This window comes from Leucoraja erinacea, chromosome 10 (assembly GCF_028641065.1).
Source record: "Leucoraja erinacea ecotype New England chromosome 10, Leri_hhj_1, whole genome shotgun sequence".
NCBI classification, from domain to species: domain Eukaryota; kingdom Metazoa; phylum Chordata; class Chondrichthyes; order Rajiformes; family Rajidae; genus Leucoraja; species Leucoraja erinaceus.
Window position 1 is genome coordinate 4,202,022 of NC_073386.1, and position 15,859 is coordinate 4,217,880.

At 42.7% G+C, this 15,859-nt stretch overlaps 1 protein-coding gene across 4 annotated transcripts in view; it reads left to right on the forward strand.

The window, feature by feature from the left end:
• The window catches only part of fubp1 (far upstream element (FUSE) binding protein 1), a 33,694-nt gene that overhangs the window by 7,615 nt on the left and 10,220 nt on the right, over positions 1-15,859 (forward strand). For 2 of the 4 annotated variants that reach the window (XM_055641294.1, XM_055641295.1), the window contains exons 1-10: positions 3,694-3,961; positions 8,690-8,783; positions 10,305-10,340; positions 11,588-11,624; positions 12,657-12,706; positions 13,467-13,538; positions 14,954-15,011; positions 15,245-15,407; positions 15,514-15,612; positions 15,702-15,812. In XM_055641294.1, the coding sequence (XP_055497269.1) occupies positions 3,731-3,961; positions 8,690-8,783; positions 10,305-10,340; positions 11,588-11,624; positions 12,657-12,706; positions 13,467-13,538; positions 14,954-15,011; positions 15,245-15,407; positions 15,514-15,612; positions 15,702-15,812 (951 nt within the window). In that variant the 5' untranslated portion in view covers positions 3,694-3,730. Of the gene's footprint in view, positions 1-3,693; positions 3,962-4,002; positions 4,029-8,689; positions 8,784-10,304; positions 10,341-11,587; positions 11,625-12,656; positions 12,707-13,466; positions 13,539-14,953; positions 15,012-15,244; positions 15,408-15,513; positions 15,613-15,701; positions 15,813-15,859 lie in introns of those variants that run through there. The other 2 variants (XM_055641297.1, XM_055641296.1) reach the window with 2 other exon arrangements.

Sequence of the window (15,859 nt, forward strand, 5' to 3'; positions counted from 1 at the left end):
TGAAACTCAGTCTGAAAAATGGTCTCGACCCGAAACGTCACATATTCCTCTTCTCCAGAGATGATGTCTGACCCGCTGAGTTACTCCAGCTTTTTGTGTCCATCTGTAAGATTGAACTTGTTGGTTGTAGGAAAGTAGCTGTTGCTGCACCTGGTGGTGTGGGACTTCAGGCTTCTGTACATCCTGCCCAATGGTCGCAGTGAAAACAGTACTTGAGGCGGCACCTCATGTAGATGCGTTTGATGGTGAGGACTATGCCTGTGATGGACAACGTTGGGTTAACCACTCTTGGCCTCCGCTTGCATTCTTGTGCATTGGAATTGCTGTACCAGGCCATGATGCAACCAGCCAGCATACTTTTGCTTCTTTAGAGTTATGTTAGAGTATTTGGAAATCTACTTAAATGTCTAAGAAAGTAAAGGTGCTGACGTGCCTTCTTTGTGATTACATCAAAGTTCTCCAAGCCAACCTATGCTGCCATCTTGAGATATATCTTTGGACTTGTACACCAACGTCCCTCTTCTTCAGCTCTCCTTAGGGCCTACCATTCACTGTGGGTGTCCTACCCGTACTTAGTGAGGAGCCAGATCGTGTGTCATCCGCACACATACTAAAAATATCTCTGCCATTGTCATAATACGGCAAAAACAGTGCGTAGTGGCGCAGCTGTTAGTGCTGCTGCCTCACAGCGCCAGACTCTGGTTCCATCCTGACCTTGAGTGTGTGAAGTTTGAATTATTCTCCCTATAACCTCTGGGTGCTCCGGTTTCTTCCCAAACCCCAAAGGACGTGCGTGTTTGTACATTAATTGGCCTCTGTAAATCAGCCCTAGCGTGTAGAGAGTGGATGCAAAAGTGGGATAACATGGAACTAGTGTGAACGAATACTCCAAGATGAAGAGGGGGTTTCCGAACCAAAACTGGCTTGTCCATGTGCTCCAGGGATAGCGCCCGACCCACTGGGTTGCTCTTGATATTTGGGCCTTTCTTTGATATGAACTAGCATCTGCAGTTCTTTGTTATCCAATTGGCATGTGTTTGACCTACATCCCTCTAAACGTTTCCTATCCATACACCTGTCTATAAACATCTTTTCAAGTGGAGGCAGGTCTATGATAACATTTCCACAGGTACATGGACAGCAATGGCTTAGAGAAATATGGGTCAAACTAGAGTAGGTGGGATTAGTGTAGATAGGGCATCTTGGTCAAGTTAAGTCAAGTCAATTTTATTTCTATAGCACATTTAAAAACAACTCTCGTTGACCAAAGTGCTTTACATCAGTGCAGGTACTAACGTGCTACATACAGTGGTACATAGATCTAACAATAACAATACATACATACAGCGCTCCCTCAGAGGACCTCAGGAAACGCTTGTGAGTAGAAATAAGTTTTAAGTCTAGACTTAAAGAAGTCGATGGAGGGGGCAGTTCTGATGAGAAGAGGGATGCTGTTCCAGTCTGTGGAAGCGGTTAATGGTCAGCATGAGTAAGTTGAGCTGAAGGGCCTGCTTCTGTGCGGTATTATTTTAAATCATACTGTTGTAGTACCCGACTCAACTACCTCTTCTGGCAGATTGTTCCTGACGCCAGTGAAAATGTTGTCCCATAGATCCCTATCTTATCTTTCCCCTCTCAGCTTAAACTGTGTCCTCTGCTTCCTAATTCCCCTATTCAAGGTAAAAGACTCACCCTATCTATTCCCCTCATGATTTTGCTCTGCCTCTATAAGATCACCTCTTTGTATGCCCAAGATCAGTGGAGCTCTATAAGCCTCCTGCACTCCAAGGAAAAAAAGTCCTAGCCCACCTAACCTCTCCTTCGAGCTTAGACTCTTGTGTCCTGGCCATGGTACAATTTTATGCGTATATAACTTTTTTAAGGTCGAAATTCCTAACTATTTAGAGTTAGATTGAGCTCTTAGGGCTAAAGGAATGAAGGGATATGGGGAAATAGTAGGAATGGGGTACTGATTTTAATATGATCAGCTGGCTCGTAGCCTACTCCTGCACCTATTTTCTGTTTCTATGTTTGCCGTTCATTGGGATTTGTGATCATCGTGATCAAGGCAGCACAGTGGAGCAGCTGGTAGAGCCGCCGCCTCACCCGGGTTCAATCCTGACCTCGGGTGCTGTCTGTCTGGAGTTTGCACGTTCTCCCTCTGACCACATAGGTTTTCTCCGGTATCTTCACACATCCCAGATAAAGATGTGCAATTGTGTAAATTGTAAACATGTAAATTGCCCCCGATGTGTAGGGAGTGGATGAGAAAGGTAGATAACATAGAACTAGTGTGTTTGGGTGGTGGATGATCTGCGTGGACTCGGTGAGCCGATTTTCCACACTGTATTTCTAAACTATATAAATCACTGATGGACAAAAAAAGCTGGAGTAACTCAAGTAAGTAAGAATTTCATTGTTCTATCTGGGACTTACGACAATAAAACACTCTTGACTTTTGCTGGAGTAACTCAGCAGGTCAGTGGGAGGAGTGAAAAAGAGAATTTGTCGGGAGAAAAGACTAGCTCCACTATAGATCGGGTAGACGCAGAGTCTCTTGCCCAGAGTAGGTGAATCGAGGACAAGAGGACATAGGTTTAAGGTGAAGGGGAAAATATTTAATAGGAATTTGAAGGGGAACGTTTTCACACAAAGGGTGGTGGGTGTATTCAAGAGAGAGTTAGATATAGCTCTTAGGGCTAACAGAATCAAGAGATATGGGGAGGCAGCAGGAACGGGCTACTGATTTTTAATGATCGGCCATGATCATATTGAATGGCTGGCTTGAAGTGGCCCTTGTGGCTAAAGGGAACAGGGGGTATGGAGAGAAGGCAGGTACAGGATACTGAGTTGGATGATCAGCCATGATCATATTGAATGGCGGTGCAGGCTCGAAGGGCCGAATGGCCTACTGCACCTAATTTCTATGTGTCCATATACTATTATATAAATATATACATACATGAATAAATAAACTGGGTGTATGAAGGAAGGTTAGATGCTGGTTTATACTGAAGATAAGACACAAAATGTTGGGAGTAACTCAGCGGGACAGGCAGTATCTCTGGAGGGAAGGGAATGGCAACGTTTTAGAGATAAGGAAGTGTAAGAGATCAAAATCAGATAAGGGAAACAGTCAGAAGAAGGGTTTCGGCCCGGTGTTTCGGCCCGAAACGTTGCCTTTTTCGTTCGCTCCATAGATGCTGCTGCACCCGCTGCGTTTCTCCAGCTTTTTTTTGTGTACCTTCGATTTTCCAGCATCTGCAGTTGTCGAATATGCCATTGTTAGCTGGGAGAAGGTGACAACAAAGCAACATTGTAATCAGACTGATCTGAGAAGTGGGGAAGTATGGGGAGAGAGAGAGGGAAAGCAAGAGTTACTCATCCATTGACAAAGTTGAACACAAAGCTTTCGGCCATCTTCCATGTCCCGCTCGCTGCACCGCCTCCCGCCCGCAATATGGCGGCAGTTACTTCACTGCTGCCCCGCTCGCTGCGGGGCAAGCGGGCTCTCGCGGGAGTTGGTCTGCCCCCCTCAGTCCGGGCCGGGGAAACTCTCGCGAGAGTTGGTCCATCCGAGCGGGTAGCCCGGCAGCTGAGTTCTCGCGAGAGCCGGTTTGCCCCCCAACCCAAGTGCGGGGCGGGGCACCGACCTCGCCACGGCGGCCATTTTGCAGCGGGTTCCCAGCGCACGGTGGCTGCTCTTCTCTCTTCTCCTCGCTGTTTCCACATGGCCGAATACTCAGCGGTAGCGCCGCCGAACGCTCTGGCGTCGGCGGGCGGAGGTCCCCCAGGAGGTGGTGGTGGAGGAGGTGGAGGCGGCGGCGGTGGAGGAGGTGGTCCTGGTCCCAATAACTCCGGCGGGGGAGGAGGCGGCGGAGGAGGAGGAGGAGGCGGCGGCGGAGGGCCCGGCGGCTTCAAAAACGACGCGTTCGCCGACGCCCTTCAGAGGGCGAGACAGGTGGGTGGGTTGGTTGGTGCGTGAGTGAGTGAGGAGACGGTGGGAGAGCGGCTTCAAGATGGAGCGGGTTCGTCGTCGTTCACCGAGGGAGGGAGGGGAGGGAAACCGCGGGCCCGCCGAGCCCCGGCGGCCGGGTGTGGGGTGGGGGGGGGGGGGGGGGGGGAAGGGAGAAGAGTCGGAGTCCTGGGGGTCAGGGGTTGGAGGGGGGGGGGGGGGGGGGGGGAGAGGTACATGCGCTCAGGCCCCTGGGTGTAGGGAAAGGGCCGAGGCCCGGGTGGCCCTCCAGTTTACATTCCATTTGGAATATTTTGGAGGACCAGGAAACCAAGAAGAAGAATTGAGGGGGGGGGGGGGGGGGGGGGGGGTCGTGGAGGAAGAGACGAGAGGGGAAGACATTGGATGAAAGAAGAGGGGGTACGGTGGAAGTTTTTTTTGGGGGGGGGAGAGAAAGATTTGAGTTCGAGCCCCGGGATGGAACAGTTTTGAAGGGGCTTTTGGCGGTTGTGCAGTATCAAGCGGGAGGGCTGGGATATGGCGGGGGGATGGGGTGGGAGAGAGGGTATGTCTGATATATGGTGCGGGGCGGGCAAGACACGGGATGGGAGAAGGAGGTATGGTGTGGGGAGGGGAGAAGAGAGAGTTGGGGTGGAACAGGTTTGATGGGGTGATAAGGCGGGAAGGTTGGGATATATTGCGGGGGAAGAAATTGGGTGGAAGAGGGTTGTGGGCTGGGATATGGGGGGGGGGGGGGGGGTTGGAGTATGGGCCAGGCCGGGGGGGGTTTGATTGGGGGGGGAGGGGGGTGGGGGGGGGGGGGGGGAGGATGGAAATGCGGAGGTTTGAGTGGGAACGAGTGGTTGGGGTGGGAGAATGGACGTATGCGGATGGCGGGAGGGTTCTGTCCCCAGGCCGCCAGTCTCCTCTGAACAATAGGGGAGGCCCAGGCGTCCGCCATCCGTGACCGCGGCTGGGAACACTGTGTGCAGACACGAGTCTCCCCTCGCTTTGTGATGTCTCCGGTTCCCTCGCCACAAACTGCTGCGACAGTCTACTGCACGGCGGGTTGACCCCGGCGCCCGCAAATTGTGCTCGGCGGCAGTTAAATAAGTATTCATGGTGAAGAATACACGTGGGTCAGGAAAAACATCGTATCGCTAAGATTTGATCACGTCTGGAAACATAAACCGTCGCCAGGGGGTCGAAACTTTCCGATACGAGTGCTAATTAATGGTTTCCACCCAAATCTCCCTTCACCACCACTCCGCAGATAATAGTTGACCTCAGATTCTCCAGAGTAGCTCCAGATTCCAACAGTCTCTAGTCTCCATTGATCAGACATTCATTCACCAACCTGTGCCATCACTTTTCTTTTGCTAGCAACCTTTGCTTTTGGTCTGTTTTATATCTTATTTTATGGGTGAAATGTGCGATGATTTCCTGTTCAGATGTGCAGTCGGACATTGGTTTGAAGGAAACGTTACCAGTTGATTATTTGCTGCAGCACTTCTGAAAGTGCAGTTTAATTATGCTGTATTGTTTTGTGAAGTTATAATAGCCTCATGAAAGTTATGTCATCCCCCCCCCATATTAAGTGTAAAACACCCAAACACCATCCTTTGAGTTTTTAATAATAAAATCAATCCCTCTCAGTTCACTTGTATGCTTTATTCATCCACATGTGGAAAATTTTGAGATATGACCATAGTCACACTGACCTTTGAACGTTGAATTTCATACTTGAGACACATTGATTGTTAATAGCACACGTGCTTCCATTGCCGTAGTTTTTTGAATGTTTAAAAAGACCAGAAAGGGTAGAAATTGTTGAACTTTCTGGTTGAGGGCATCTAGAACAAGTTGAAGCTGATCCATTCAGAGAAGTAAATAGATTTATCGAACGTGCTCTTGAAGGGACAATTGATATGAATAATTTGCATAATTTATCAAATAAAAAAAGACAAATAGGGTGACACGAAATGCTGGAGAAACTCAGGCAGCATCTCTGGGGAGATGAAATGTGAGATGTTTTGGGTTGACTCCCTTCATACCCTTCTGAATTGGTATTTAAGAAGGAACTGCAGATGCTGGTATACTACAATTGTGTTTAATCACAATGATACCTTGCAAACCCGTTTTAATACGTAGAAGCAATTCAGCATAATGCAAACTAATACAGTTAAGCAAATTCACTATACTTTCTTCATTGCAGATCTTCATGTTGGATAGTGTTTGTAATAAGAATGCAATATAGGGAGGTTGCACGAAAGGTCACTGGGTCATAGGGCTCGACGCACGGAGCCGCTAAATCCAACTGGAAGACATCCGTCACTTCCGGTATATGTTATTAATGCTAGAAACGTGTACTTTCTTACCTGTTAAAAACCTCCAAAATGTTGAATTTTTGCGCTGAAAAAAATTGTGGGAGTCGGGGTAAGTGTGCGAGACATGTACCCAACTTTAGAATTCCAAACGTGAAGCGAAATGAAGGTATAGAGAAGCGTGAGCTGAAGGGACTACTGCAGCTAAAGTGCTTGGTAAACATTGAAAATATTGGGAATTGTCACGTTTGCTCACTGCATTTCATCAAGTAAGGCATTATTTGTGTTTTTCTTGATTCCTTTGCTATCTAAAAATTCTCAGAAGTGATAAATCTGGCTGTAAATTTTTCTTCAGGTGCGTTTTCATTTTGTATGTAAAAACTCACGAGAACCATGGGCGATTTAAAAAAAATCACAGCCAGATTTATCACTTCTGAAACTTTTTAGATGCCAAAGGAATCAAGAAAAAAACACAAATAATGCCTTACCGTTGATGAAATGCAGTGAGCAAACGGCCAATGTTCGCCAAGTACTCTACCTGTTGTTGTCCCTTCAGTTCTCGTTTTTATCTACCGTCATTTCTCCTCACTTTTGGAATTCTGAAGTATGCTAAATGTCTCACACGCTTATCCCGATTTCCATAATTATTTACAGCGCAAAAATTGACAATTTCAGCGGGTTTTAACGGGCCCGCTACGCTGGAAACAATGGTAAGTGCCTACCTGCAGTACATCGCGTGTAATCCATTTGGAGTAGCGTAGCAACAGTACGGGTCATGGGTCGTGACCCGACTGACGTGAAACTTCCCTATACAGGAAAATATGTGCCAGAAAAGGCCACATCGTCCATTAAACCCTACCTGTCATTTAATAGGATTATGACTGATCTGCCCCAGTCAACTCTTTTATGGTAGTTCCACATGTCACTAGTGGGACAGAGATATCTTGAATGATCACCAAGCATTGAGGCTTGCTTCATATTCATGAACATTAACCATGGGGGTTAACTTCTGCAATCAGATCATTAGTTGCACTTTTTCCTGTTGTGGGCTTTTCTGGGCTACCATCATTCCTCATCCCAACTATTTTGGCCTTCATACTGTGCGTGAAAGACATTGTTCCAATAAACAATAACAATGAAAGTTACTGGATCCTGGCAGTTAGGCATTCGGTATCCCAAGAAGCCTTTGAATCTGGAATTGTTCAAGGTCTCTGGGTGGTGTACGAAGAAAAGCAAATTTCCAAATGTTTTAGTGTGCAGGTTTTGTGAGCTGAGTGTTTGAACTTTTTCCACCAACTTGTTAGAGTAACACCATCTAAAGATGGCTGAAGTAACAAAGCTAAAAATTCAAAAGTCTTTTGTTACTTCACCAGCCAGGAGCTCTTTATTGTCTTCTTTACAACCTCCGTCAAATAAACATTTAGAAAAGTAGGCAGCCAGATGTTCAAACCTTTAATTCAAATGTACTCCTGAGCAACAGCAATGCTGAATTCAAACTTAACTTGGAATTAAAATATTATACAGTGGTTAGGGATTGAGTGGTGGAGAGTTGATATAAAAGCAATGAAATCACATTGAAAGTCCATTTGGAGCAGTCTCAGCACTAGCCACTGGGTGGTGTGTACAAGCATGGAGATTTCATTCAGATTTCTGTCATTGGGTGGCATTTTGCAGAAAGTGGGAATTATAACTGTTGTTTCTGAACTGGTGTCATTTTGCACAAAATAGCCTATGGCATTATTATTGCCGGACAGTATAAGAATGAGCTCTTACCAGTTTATTAACAATTGTCACAATCCTCCTTACTACTTGTCTTAGTACCTGGGAACCTTCAAGTATGTTTTACATTGCCGTTGATTTATTATTTCCACGCGTACCAAGTTAGTGTGAAAAAGCTTTATCTGCATGCCAATCCATGCAAATCACACCATACATCGAGATAGTGAAATGCAAAACCACTGTTACAGCCACAGAGAAAGTGCAGACGTATCAGGTCGAGACCCTTCTTCAGACACAGACTTTTCTCAAGACAGTTCCCAGTGAGTGCAATTGTAGTTAGGAATATCAAATACTCTTTTAATATTTGAAATGTGCATTTTAAACCTCCCATCACTTTGAGCAAACCAGAAAGCTGCTTTAACATAAAAAACAATAATTTGAGACTCCATTCTTTTCCTGTCTGTTGAAATTAAATAATTTCCTAATTCCTAACAGTGTTTAGGGTTTTTATTGATTTATCAGAGTTTGGGGTCTAGGAAAGGCTGGCATTTTTTGCCCATCCCTGAGAGAGTATGATGTAAATACACCCCAACTTTTAATACTTGCTGCATTTATATAGGCTGGCCAATGAGTTGAATAGAAAGGGAAATAATATTTGACTCTACAAACTATTGCATTTCCTTTTACACAGATTGCAGCAAAAATTGGTGGAGATACAGGAACAACAACAATAAGTACACCTGACTATGGATATGGTGGACAGAAAAGGCCCTTGGAAGACGGAGGTAAGATACTAAATTATGTTTGAATATTTATAAAGTCTTTGGGCTGCTTGGCCTTCACCAACAGTGGCGGATGCGCCTTTCTATGACAGTGTGAGTAAAAGTGATCACAGTACAGTTCCTCAGGATATATAGTCCCATCAATACACCTAGGATGTCCTCTGCCATATTGTGTGACATTGCAGTTATGCTGAACGTGATAGACTTGAAACTGATAAGGCAGCTCAGAACTGGGCATATGAGGTCTACTGGACCAGATACTTAAAGTGTCCTTACCCCTCCTTGTGCGAGAGGACAGAATCTTTAGTTACTGGTTCTTGCGGGTGCTTGGTATAGAAGCTGCTCTTTTAACCTGATGGCCGGAGATCCAGTGCTTTAAGGAATAGTGAGGTTATGATGTTGGTCTTTCATTCTAATTGGATGTGTTGTTTTGCTGCTCCATTTTATGCTGTGGATTTTGAATCACCTGTGATAGCTAGAACAGCAATCATAGTCATGTTGATAGTGCACTGGTTTAAGAAGATATTCAAAGTGGGCAACATCTAAAGTATATTGATTTTTATTTGCAAGCTGAAGTTAATAACATAAGAGTTATTAAGATAATTTCAGATTCCTTGGTCAAGACTGCATGGTCTGAGAAAATTGTGTGTGCACACACATTTGCATAACATACGTATGCAGTTACATATTCTACGCACTAACTTGTATAACATTCAAAAACAATTTCCTTCCTCATGCACCATTCCTCACTCCTAATTAATTGAGAGTAATAATATTCATAAGTGATAGGAGCAGAATTCTGCTGCGAGTTGGATGTTGGCAGGCCAGTTAAAAGTTCTTAGGCTTCCTGAGAACCCCATATTTTGTTCTTTGAATTATGGCAGTATTTGTATTTCCCAACTGTCACAACTAATTTTCTGTCCAGAACCTAGTATATTGGTTCGTGTAGCTCTTCCCTCAATGACTAAACATTCATGTAACACGTCTTTGAAAAATAATCGAATTCATCACTGAAAGGTTTCACTTGCTGCAACTTGGGGTAGGGAATGTATTCATTTGGAGACACTATCACAAACACTTCAGGGGAAAAAAAGCAACATTTAAGATTTTGACCCCTTCAATGGAAAGTGCTTGTTAAATATTCCAGCTATTTAACATGGATGGAGCGACTCCATTGAATGCTAGCTGACTTCCATCTGGCAGAAAGGGCTGTTGGATGAATGGCTTTTATGTGTCAGTTTTTAGATTTCAGCTTGTTCTAACTAGCACTGTTTGTTTTATCATTACTGCATCCTTAGTTTCTGATTTCTTTTCGCACCGTCCATGGCAGCTGGTGTCCCCTGTGAAAGGGTTTATTGTACCTCCGCTTGTAAAATATTTGCATAATGAAGAGTTCTTTAGGAACCCAACCCCTTTGTTAACTGGAGGAAAGAGCTATGTCAAAGGAACCTGATCTGTTTCACCATTTTTGGGTGTAGTGAAGCAGCTACCTGCAACAGTTGAGAAAATTCTTTGTTTTTGCAGATCAACCAGATACCAAGAAAGTTGCCCAGAATGACCGTAAGTAGTGATTCTCCAGAATGGGATTCTCTACTGCTGATTACATTAGAAATACATTTCTCTATCTTATTCAATAAAAATAATTAAATAGTTCCTTTAAGATAGTTGAGCACCTCTTGGAATTGTTGTCAAGTAAACATTGACGATGAATCATGTTAGTGCATGTGACAAAAGGCTTGTGACCGATTTTATAGCGTATGTTGAGGGCAGAAAGTGCAGTCGCCATTGATTATTGTCTGAAATAGCTGTTCAATTATATCAAATATTTAACTGAAAATAATGCAAGGAGTACCCAGGGTTGGGCTGGAATAATCAGATTTTCTGCACAGTATTGATAATGTTAGTGCCATGACACATCCGAGTTCTCACCTACTCCCTTTCTCTTCACTGACTTGCATTGGCCACTGACTGACAATGGTGCAGATTTAAATGAAGCATCCTTGTCTTCGTATCACTGTGTTGTTGCTTCCCTTCCCTCTCAATCCTTCACATCTCAAATTATCTGCGCCTCCAATTGTGCCTTCTAGTAGACCCCGAGTTTTCATTGCCTCACTTTTGACAGTCAGGTCCAAAGGCTATATTTTGGGATATTCTCCTTGTCATCATGAACTAAATTCTGACATTAAACCAGCCAGCACCCCAAAAACTTAAATGTGTATGGAACACAATTTCATCATCATCTGGTCATAATGTCAGCATCATAAGACCTTTGTCACCCACTTACATGCTCTCTGCAGCCTTTTATTGTAAGATATTAGTGGCGACTTGTAGTCTGAGGAGTTGATGTTTAAATGATCCTGTAAGATGTAGATGAGTAAGAATATGGGCATTGTTAGATTTTCTAGGAGAAGAATGGGCAATAGACTGACTAAATTCATCTGTTCAAAATGCTGTCCCGTGGAGTGGTGATCTTGTGTAAGAATTAATAGGTTCCTCGCAGATTACTGGCAAACTATATCTAGCAGATAAGCAGAAACAGGAATCTGATTCCCTTGATTTAAGATTGAGAGTAAATATAAGAGAGCAACAAATAGAGCAATGTGCATTTATTATTTGGAGATGCAAGGAGGAAAGAGGCCCTTGTAGAACATAGAGATTGTAATAGACCCAAATAAAATTTCTAGGGTGCAATTTTCATGTTAAGTCCATAAAACTAATAAATGTGGGTCTGATCTTTTATTGCAGTGCATTTTCTTGTGCTTAAGTTGTACGTTAGCTAAACTAACACATTTTTTCCCCCCTTTAAGCATTTGGAGCGCAACTAGCAGCAATGCATCAACAGCGGTAGGGAAAACTTTTACTCTTTTAAATGATGAATTATTATGTCATGCATTATGCTTGTTATGCGAATTCAGTCTGGTTAATTGTAATAGATTCTTTTAAATTAAGGAAAGACTGTATTACCTAGCTTTAGTTGTATGTTAACGATCTATATCATGTAATAATCCCATTTCTAAACCTTGTCCCATTTACTAAACTTCCACACGTACACGAAAGGAATGTGAATGACGTGCCTAACATTCTTGGCTCGTACCTGGTTTATGTCTTGTTGCATTGTACACAAAGATTGAGATATAATGTAACAATAGCAATCATAAAAGTGGCAACAATGTGGAAAAAGAATTGGACTGGAGCTTATTGGACATAGTGAGTGCTGAACCAATACTGCTTTTGATTATTTGTTCTCTAATAAAAAAATATTTCTCCCATCCAGAACACCGATATGGCTCTTGTCCACGCCCGCTTCCATATTCAAAAAAATGATTCGTAATTTCCTCCACCGCCAGCAAGATCCGCTACTGGATATATCTTGCCCTTCACTTTCTCCATTCAAACGGATCATTTGCTCTACAGCTGTGTGATCTGCTATTCCAGCTCCACCTCCCACCCACAATCAGTCATCTTTCCAAAGCCACACTTGCCCTTTTTATTTCTTCCATTCCCACTATCCAGATACCCAGATGGTCATGCCAGATGAAGTAGCAATATATTTGCACTTTTCCAGTTTAAGGCATTGCATTCGATTGGGCTACACTTGAAAAAAGCAAGTACAAATTGGGATGCTTTGCACAGCACTCTGGAACTCTCACTTTAATCCCAGCCCCACTTTAATTTCTCTGAAGATGCTCAAAGTAAGCTCTAGTTCTTTTGCCGGGGCGTATTGAAGCCCACATAACGTAACACTTAATTTCACGTAACGATTCCGTTTAGTTCTTTCCACATATGTACAGTGTATGTTGCTTGAGGGAAGATGGAGAGCACCTGATTCTTACTGGGAAATGTTGGCTAACTTCAAAACTTTCTTTTAAAACATAGGTCAATTTCAACAGAGGAATACAAAGTTCCTGACAGCATGGTTGGATTTAGTAAGTAAATTAAAGTTCATTTTTGTTAATAATTACATAAATTACAAATGGGCAAACTGCTTTAACCATTTCATCCAACCATTGTTTTTTGGTATCCAAGCCTAGTGTCCATCCGTGCATCTTGCACAAGCTTCAGTTTTCATGGCAAAAGATGAAAAATATTCATGTTCCATGCACAAACCAGCTTACTACTTCATTCCAACTGTACTCTCCTAAGGCGTGATCTTCAATTGAACATTGTTAATATTTTAGTTGTTGGAAGTTGACTGTCTCCTTTTCACCCTATTCATGATTGTGATCTACCACGTCTCTAATTTCATAGGCTTTCAACATCTGCTTGTGTTTTTGTCTTCTCCAGATTCGGGTGTTATTTTCTCTTTGGCTCCTGAAACTTCACCCTCTGCCATAGTGTTTTGCTTTCTTCCCATTCTTAATCCACAACTTTGTTTTCCAGCCGGGTTGCCGGTTCTTCATTAAATAAATTCTTGACATGGTCCTAAACAAACCCTTTTGCCTCTTCTTTCATCATCATCATCTGTTGATTCCAAACACGCTACTCTGGAAATTGTTCCATAAACCAAAGTCTCTCTAATGCATTGGGGGGTGGGAGAAGCGGTAGTAGCAGTGATAAGGTTGACACAATACATAAGTGCTGTTTATAAACACATTTTCCAGATTGATTTTTCTCTTAAAAGTTGCACTTTAAAGAACTAGTGGTGTAACTCAGCACAATGTTAAAAGTAATGCTTTCTTCTTTTAGTAATTGGTAGAGGAGGAGAACAGATCTCACGTATACAGCAAGAGTCTGGGTGCAAAGTACAGATTGCGCCTGGTAAGATTTTTATTCATCTTTAATTTTATTTTTGCTTTGCTTGACAGTTGGGTTAGCACTTATAAGTCTAGCTATATATATAAATATTCTTTTCCATATAGTTAAGTTTGAGTTTAAGAATCCAAAGCTGTTGTGTAATTTGAGGAAATCTATATGAAAGAACACATTTTAAAGAGATTCCATTGGAATTTGATACTAGAATTCAAGCAACAGGATTCAGGCCACATCATTGTTTACTTTTGTACATTAATTTTGTGCATTTCAACCGAGTTAAGATTTAGCTTAATCTAACAGTTATGTAAAAAAAAAACACAGAAGGCGTGGTCTTTGTACCAAATAGCCTCTGGAGAGATCATCGAAGTCATTCACAGCATCAGTTGTTGTGCTTTATTGTTACCATATTCCTTGCACTGTTTTTGATGTGGAATAACAAACTAAATGATGGGTAGAATAATTTCAAGTCATTCAGACCATGTCTATCTGTAGTGGAAGTTATCTTCTGAAGAACCTGTCTCAAAATTAATCCGTGTGCTATTAAGTTGCTTTGGTGCTTCAGTGCCCTGCGATTCCTTCTTCCTCCATTTCATTATGGCTCTTATTTTTCAAAATATAAGCTAAACTTATCTACCAAAATGAAGGTCTCACGGTTGGAATTAATTGCCATTACACACCCCCTCTGCACGGTTAGCCCTCAGTTTGTCAGCTTTGTACAATTTTCTTCAGGGTTAACTGCAATCAATTTTGATATTCCAGTTCCAATCCAAAATTCTATTGTTTGTCAATTTTGTTAACCTCGACCTGACTTGAAATAAGTTATCACATGCACAAGTACAGCGAGATACAGGTACAATGAAAATCTTGCTTACAGCAGTATCACAGGTACATAGAGTTGAAAACATAATTCATGCATCAATTCAGGCAAATTCTACCAGGCAGTTAATAGGAGAAAGAGTGCAATATATATATATATTATCACAAACCACAATTAGAAAACATGTACATGGTAGTGCAAAGGTTGTCCATAGTATTCCATTGCTGAAGTAGCATTATGGTTGTGAGGGTTGGTTTATGAACCTGATGGTTGTAGAAAAGTAGCTGTTCCTGAACCTGTCATGCAGTACAGAAATAGGCCCTTTGGCACAATTTCCCATCCTGATTAAGATGCCCCATCTGCGCTAGTGCCACCAGCCTAAAGTCATATAGCACTAATAGATTCATACAGACTTCTTTAGGTCAAATTGTATATGCGACTGATGTGTAAGTGATCCCAGTGTTGATACCTATGTTTCACTTTTTCTGCTGGTCTAAGTAACTGCAGTTAACCCACCACTTTGTTTTCCAGCTATTTAGCTTTCATTTTTCCTCCTTATCCTTTCACTCGACATAATTGGATCTTTTGTGAATTTGATTTTCAGACAGTGGTGGTTTACCAGAAAGGTCTTGCATGTTGACGGGCAATGCTGATTCTATTGCGTAAGTGTAATTAAAGATACTTTGTGATTTCTGTATGGTACTTAGAATGATGTGATAGCCCAAGGTATTATTCAACCTGCCTGTCTGTTTGCAAGGTTTGTGCGATCAAGTCTAGTATAACTAAACCATTTATCTTGCGAACTCTCATCATTGTCTCATTAAGAATTGAAATGTAATTAAGAATTGTATAAAAATGTTTTCCTTTCTCCCATTCTCGTCCTTGGGTGTTCCAGAGCTGCAAAGAGACTACTTGATCAGATAGTTGAAAGGGGCCGAATTGGTCCAGGTACACACCATGGTGATGGAGCAGGTACTTCTGTGCAGGAGATCATGATTCCTGCAAGCAAGGCTGGGCTTGTTATTGGAAAAGGCGGAGAAACGATCAAGCAGTTACAGGTAAGATTCACATTTGCTGTTCCCGCTTTGCTTCCTAAGTGCTAAGACCCTGTAATTAAATACAGTTGCAAAGGTGGGTACATGGAGTTGTTCTATTGCAAAATAGGAGCGTGCTGGAGTGAAGATGGTGATGATTCAAGATGGACCTCAGCCGACAGGAGCAGACAAGCCTCTTCGAATAACCGGAGATCCATACAAAGTCCAGGTACGATATAAGATTTCTTCCCTCTTTTCAATGGGTGTTTGTCCTGCTACTGAGTGGAAGGTGTGAACATGCTTTAATATTTTTTGTAGCAAGCCAAGGACATGGTGATGGATTTAATTCGTGACAGAGACCAAGGTGGTTTTAGAGAACAGCGTAATGAGTATGGATCTCGTGTGGGAGGAACGAACGAAACCTTGGATGTAAGTGTAAAACAATGCCTAAATGTGGGCAGGTTCTCTCAAAGCTA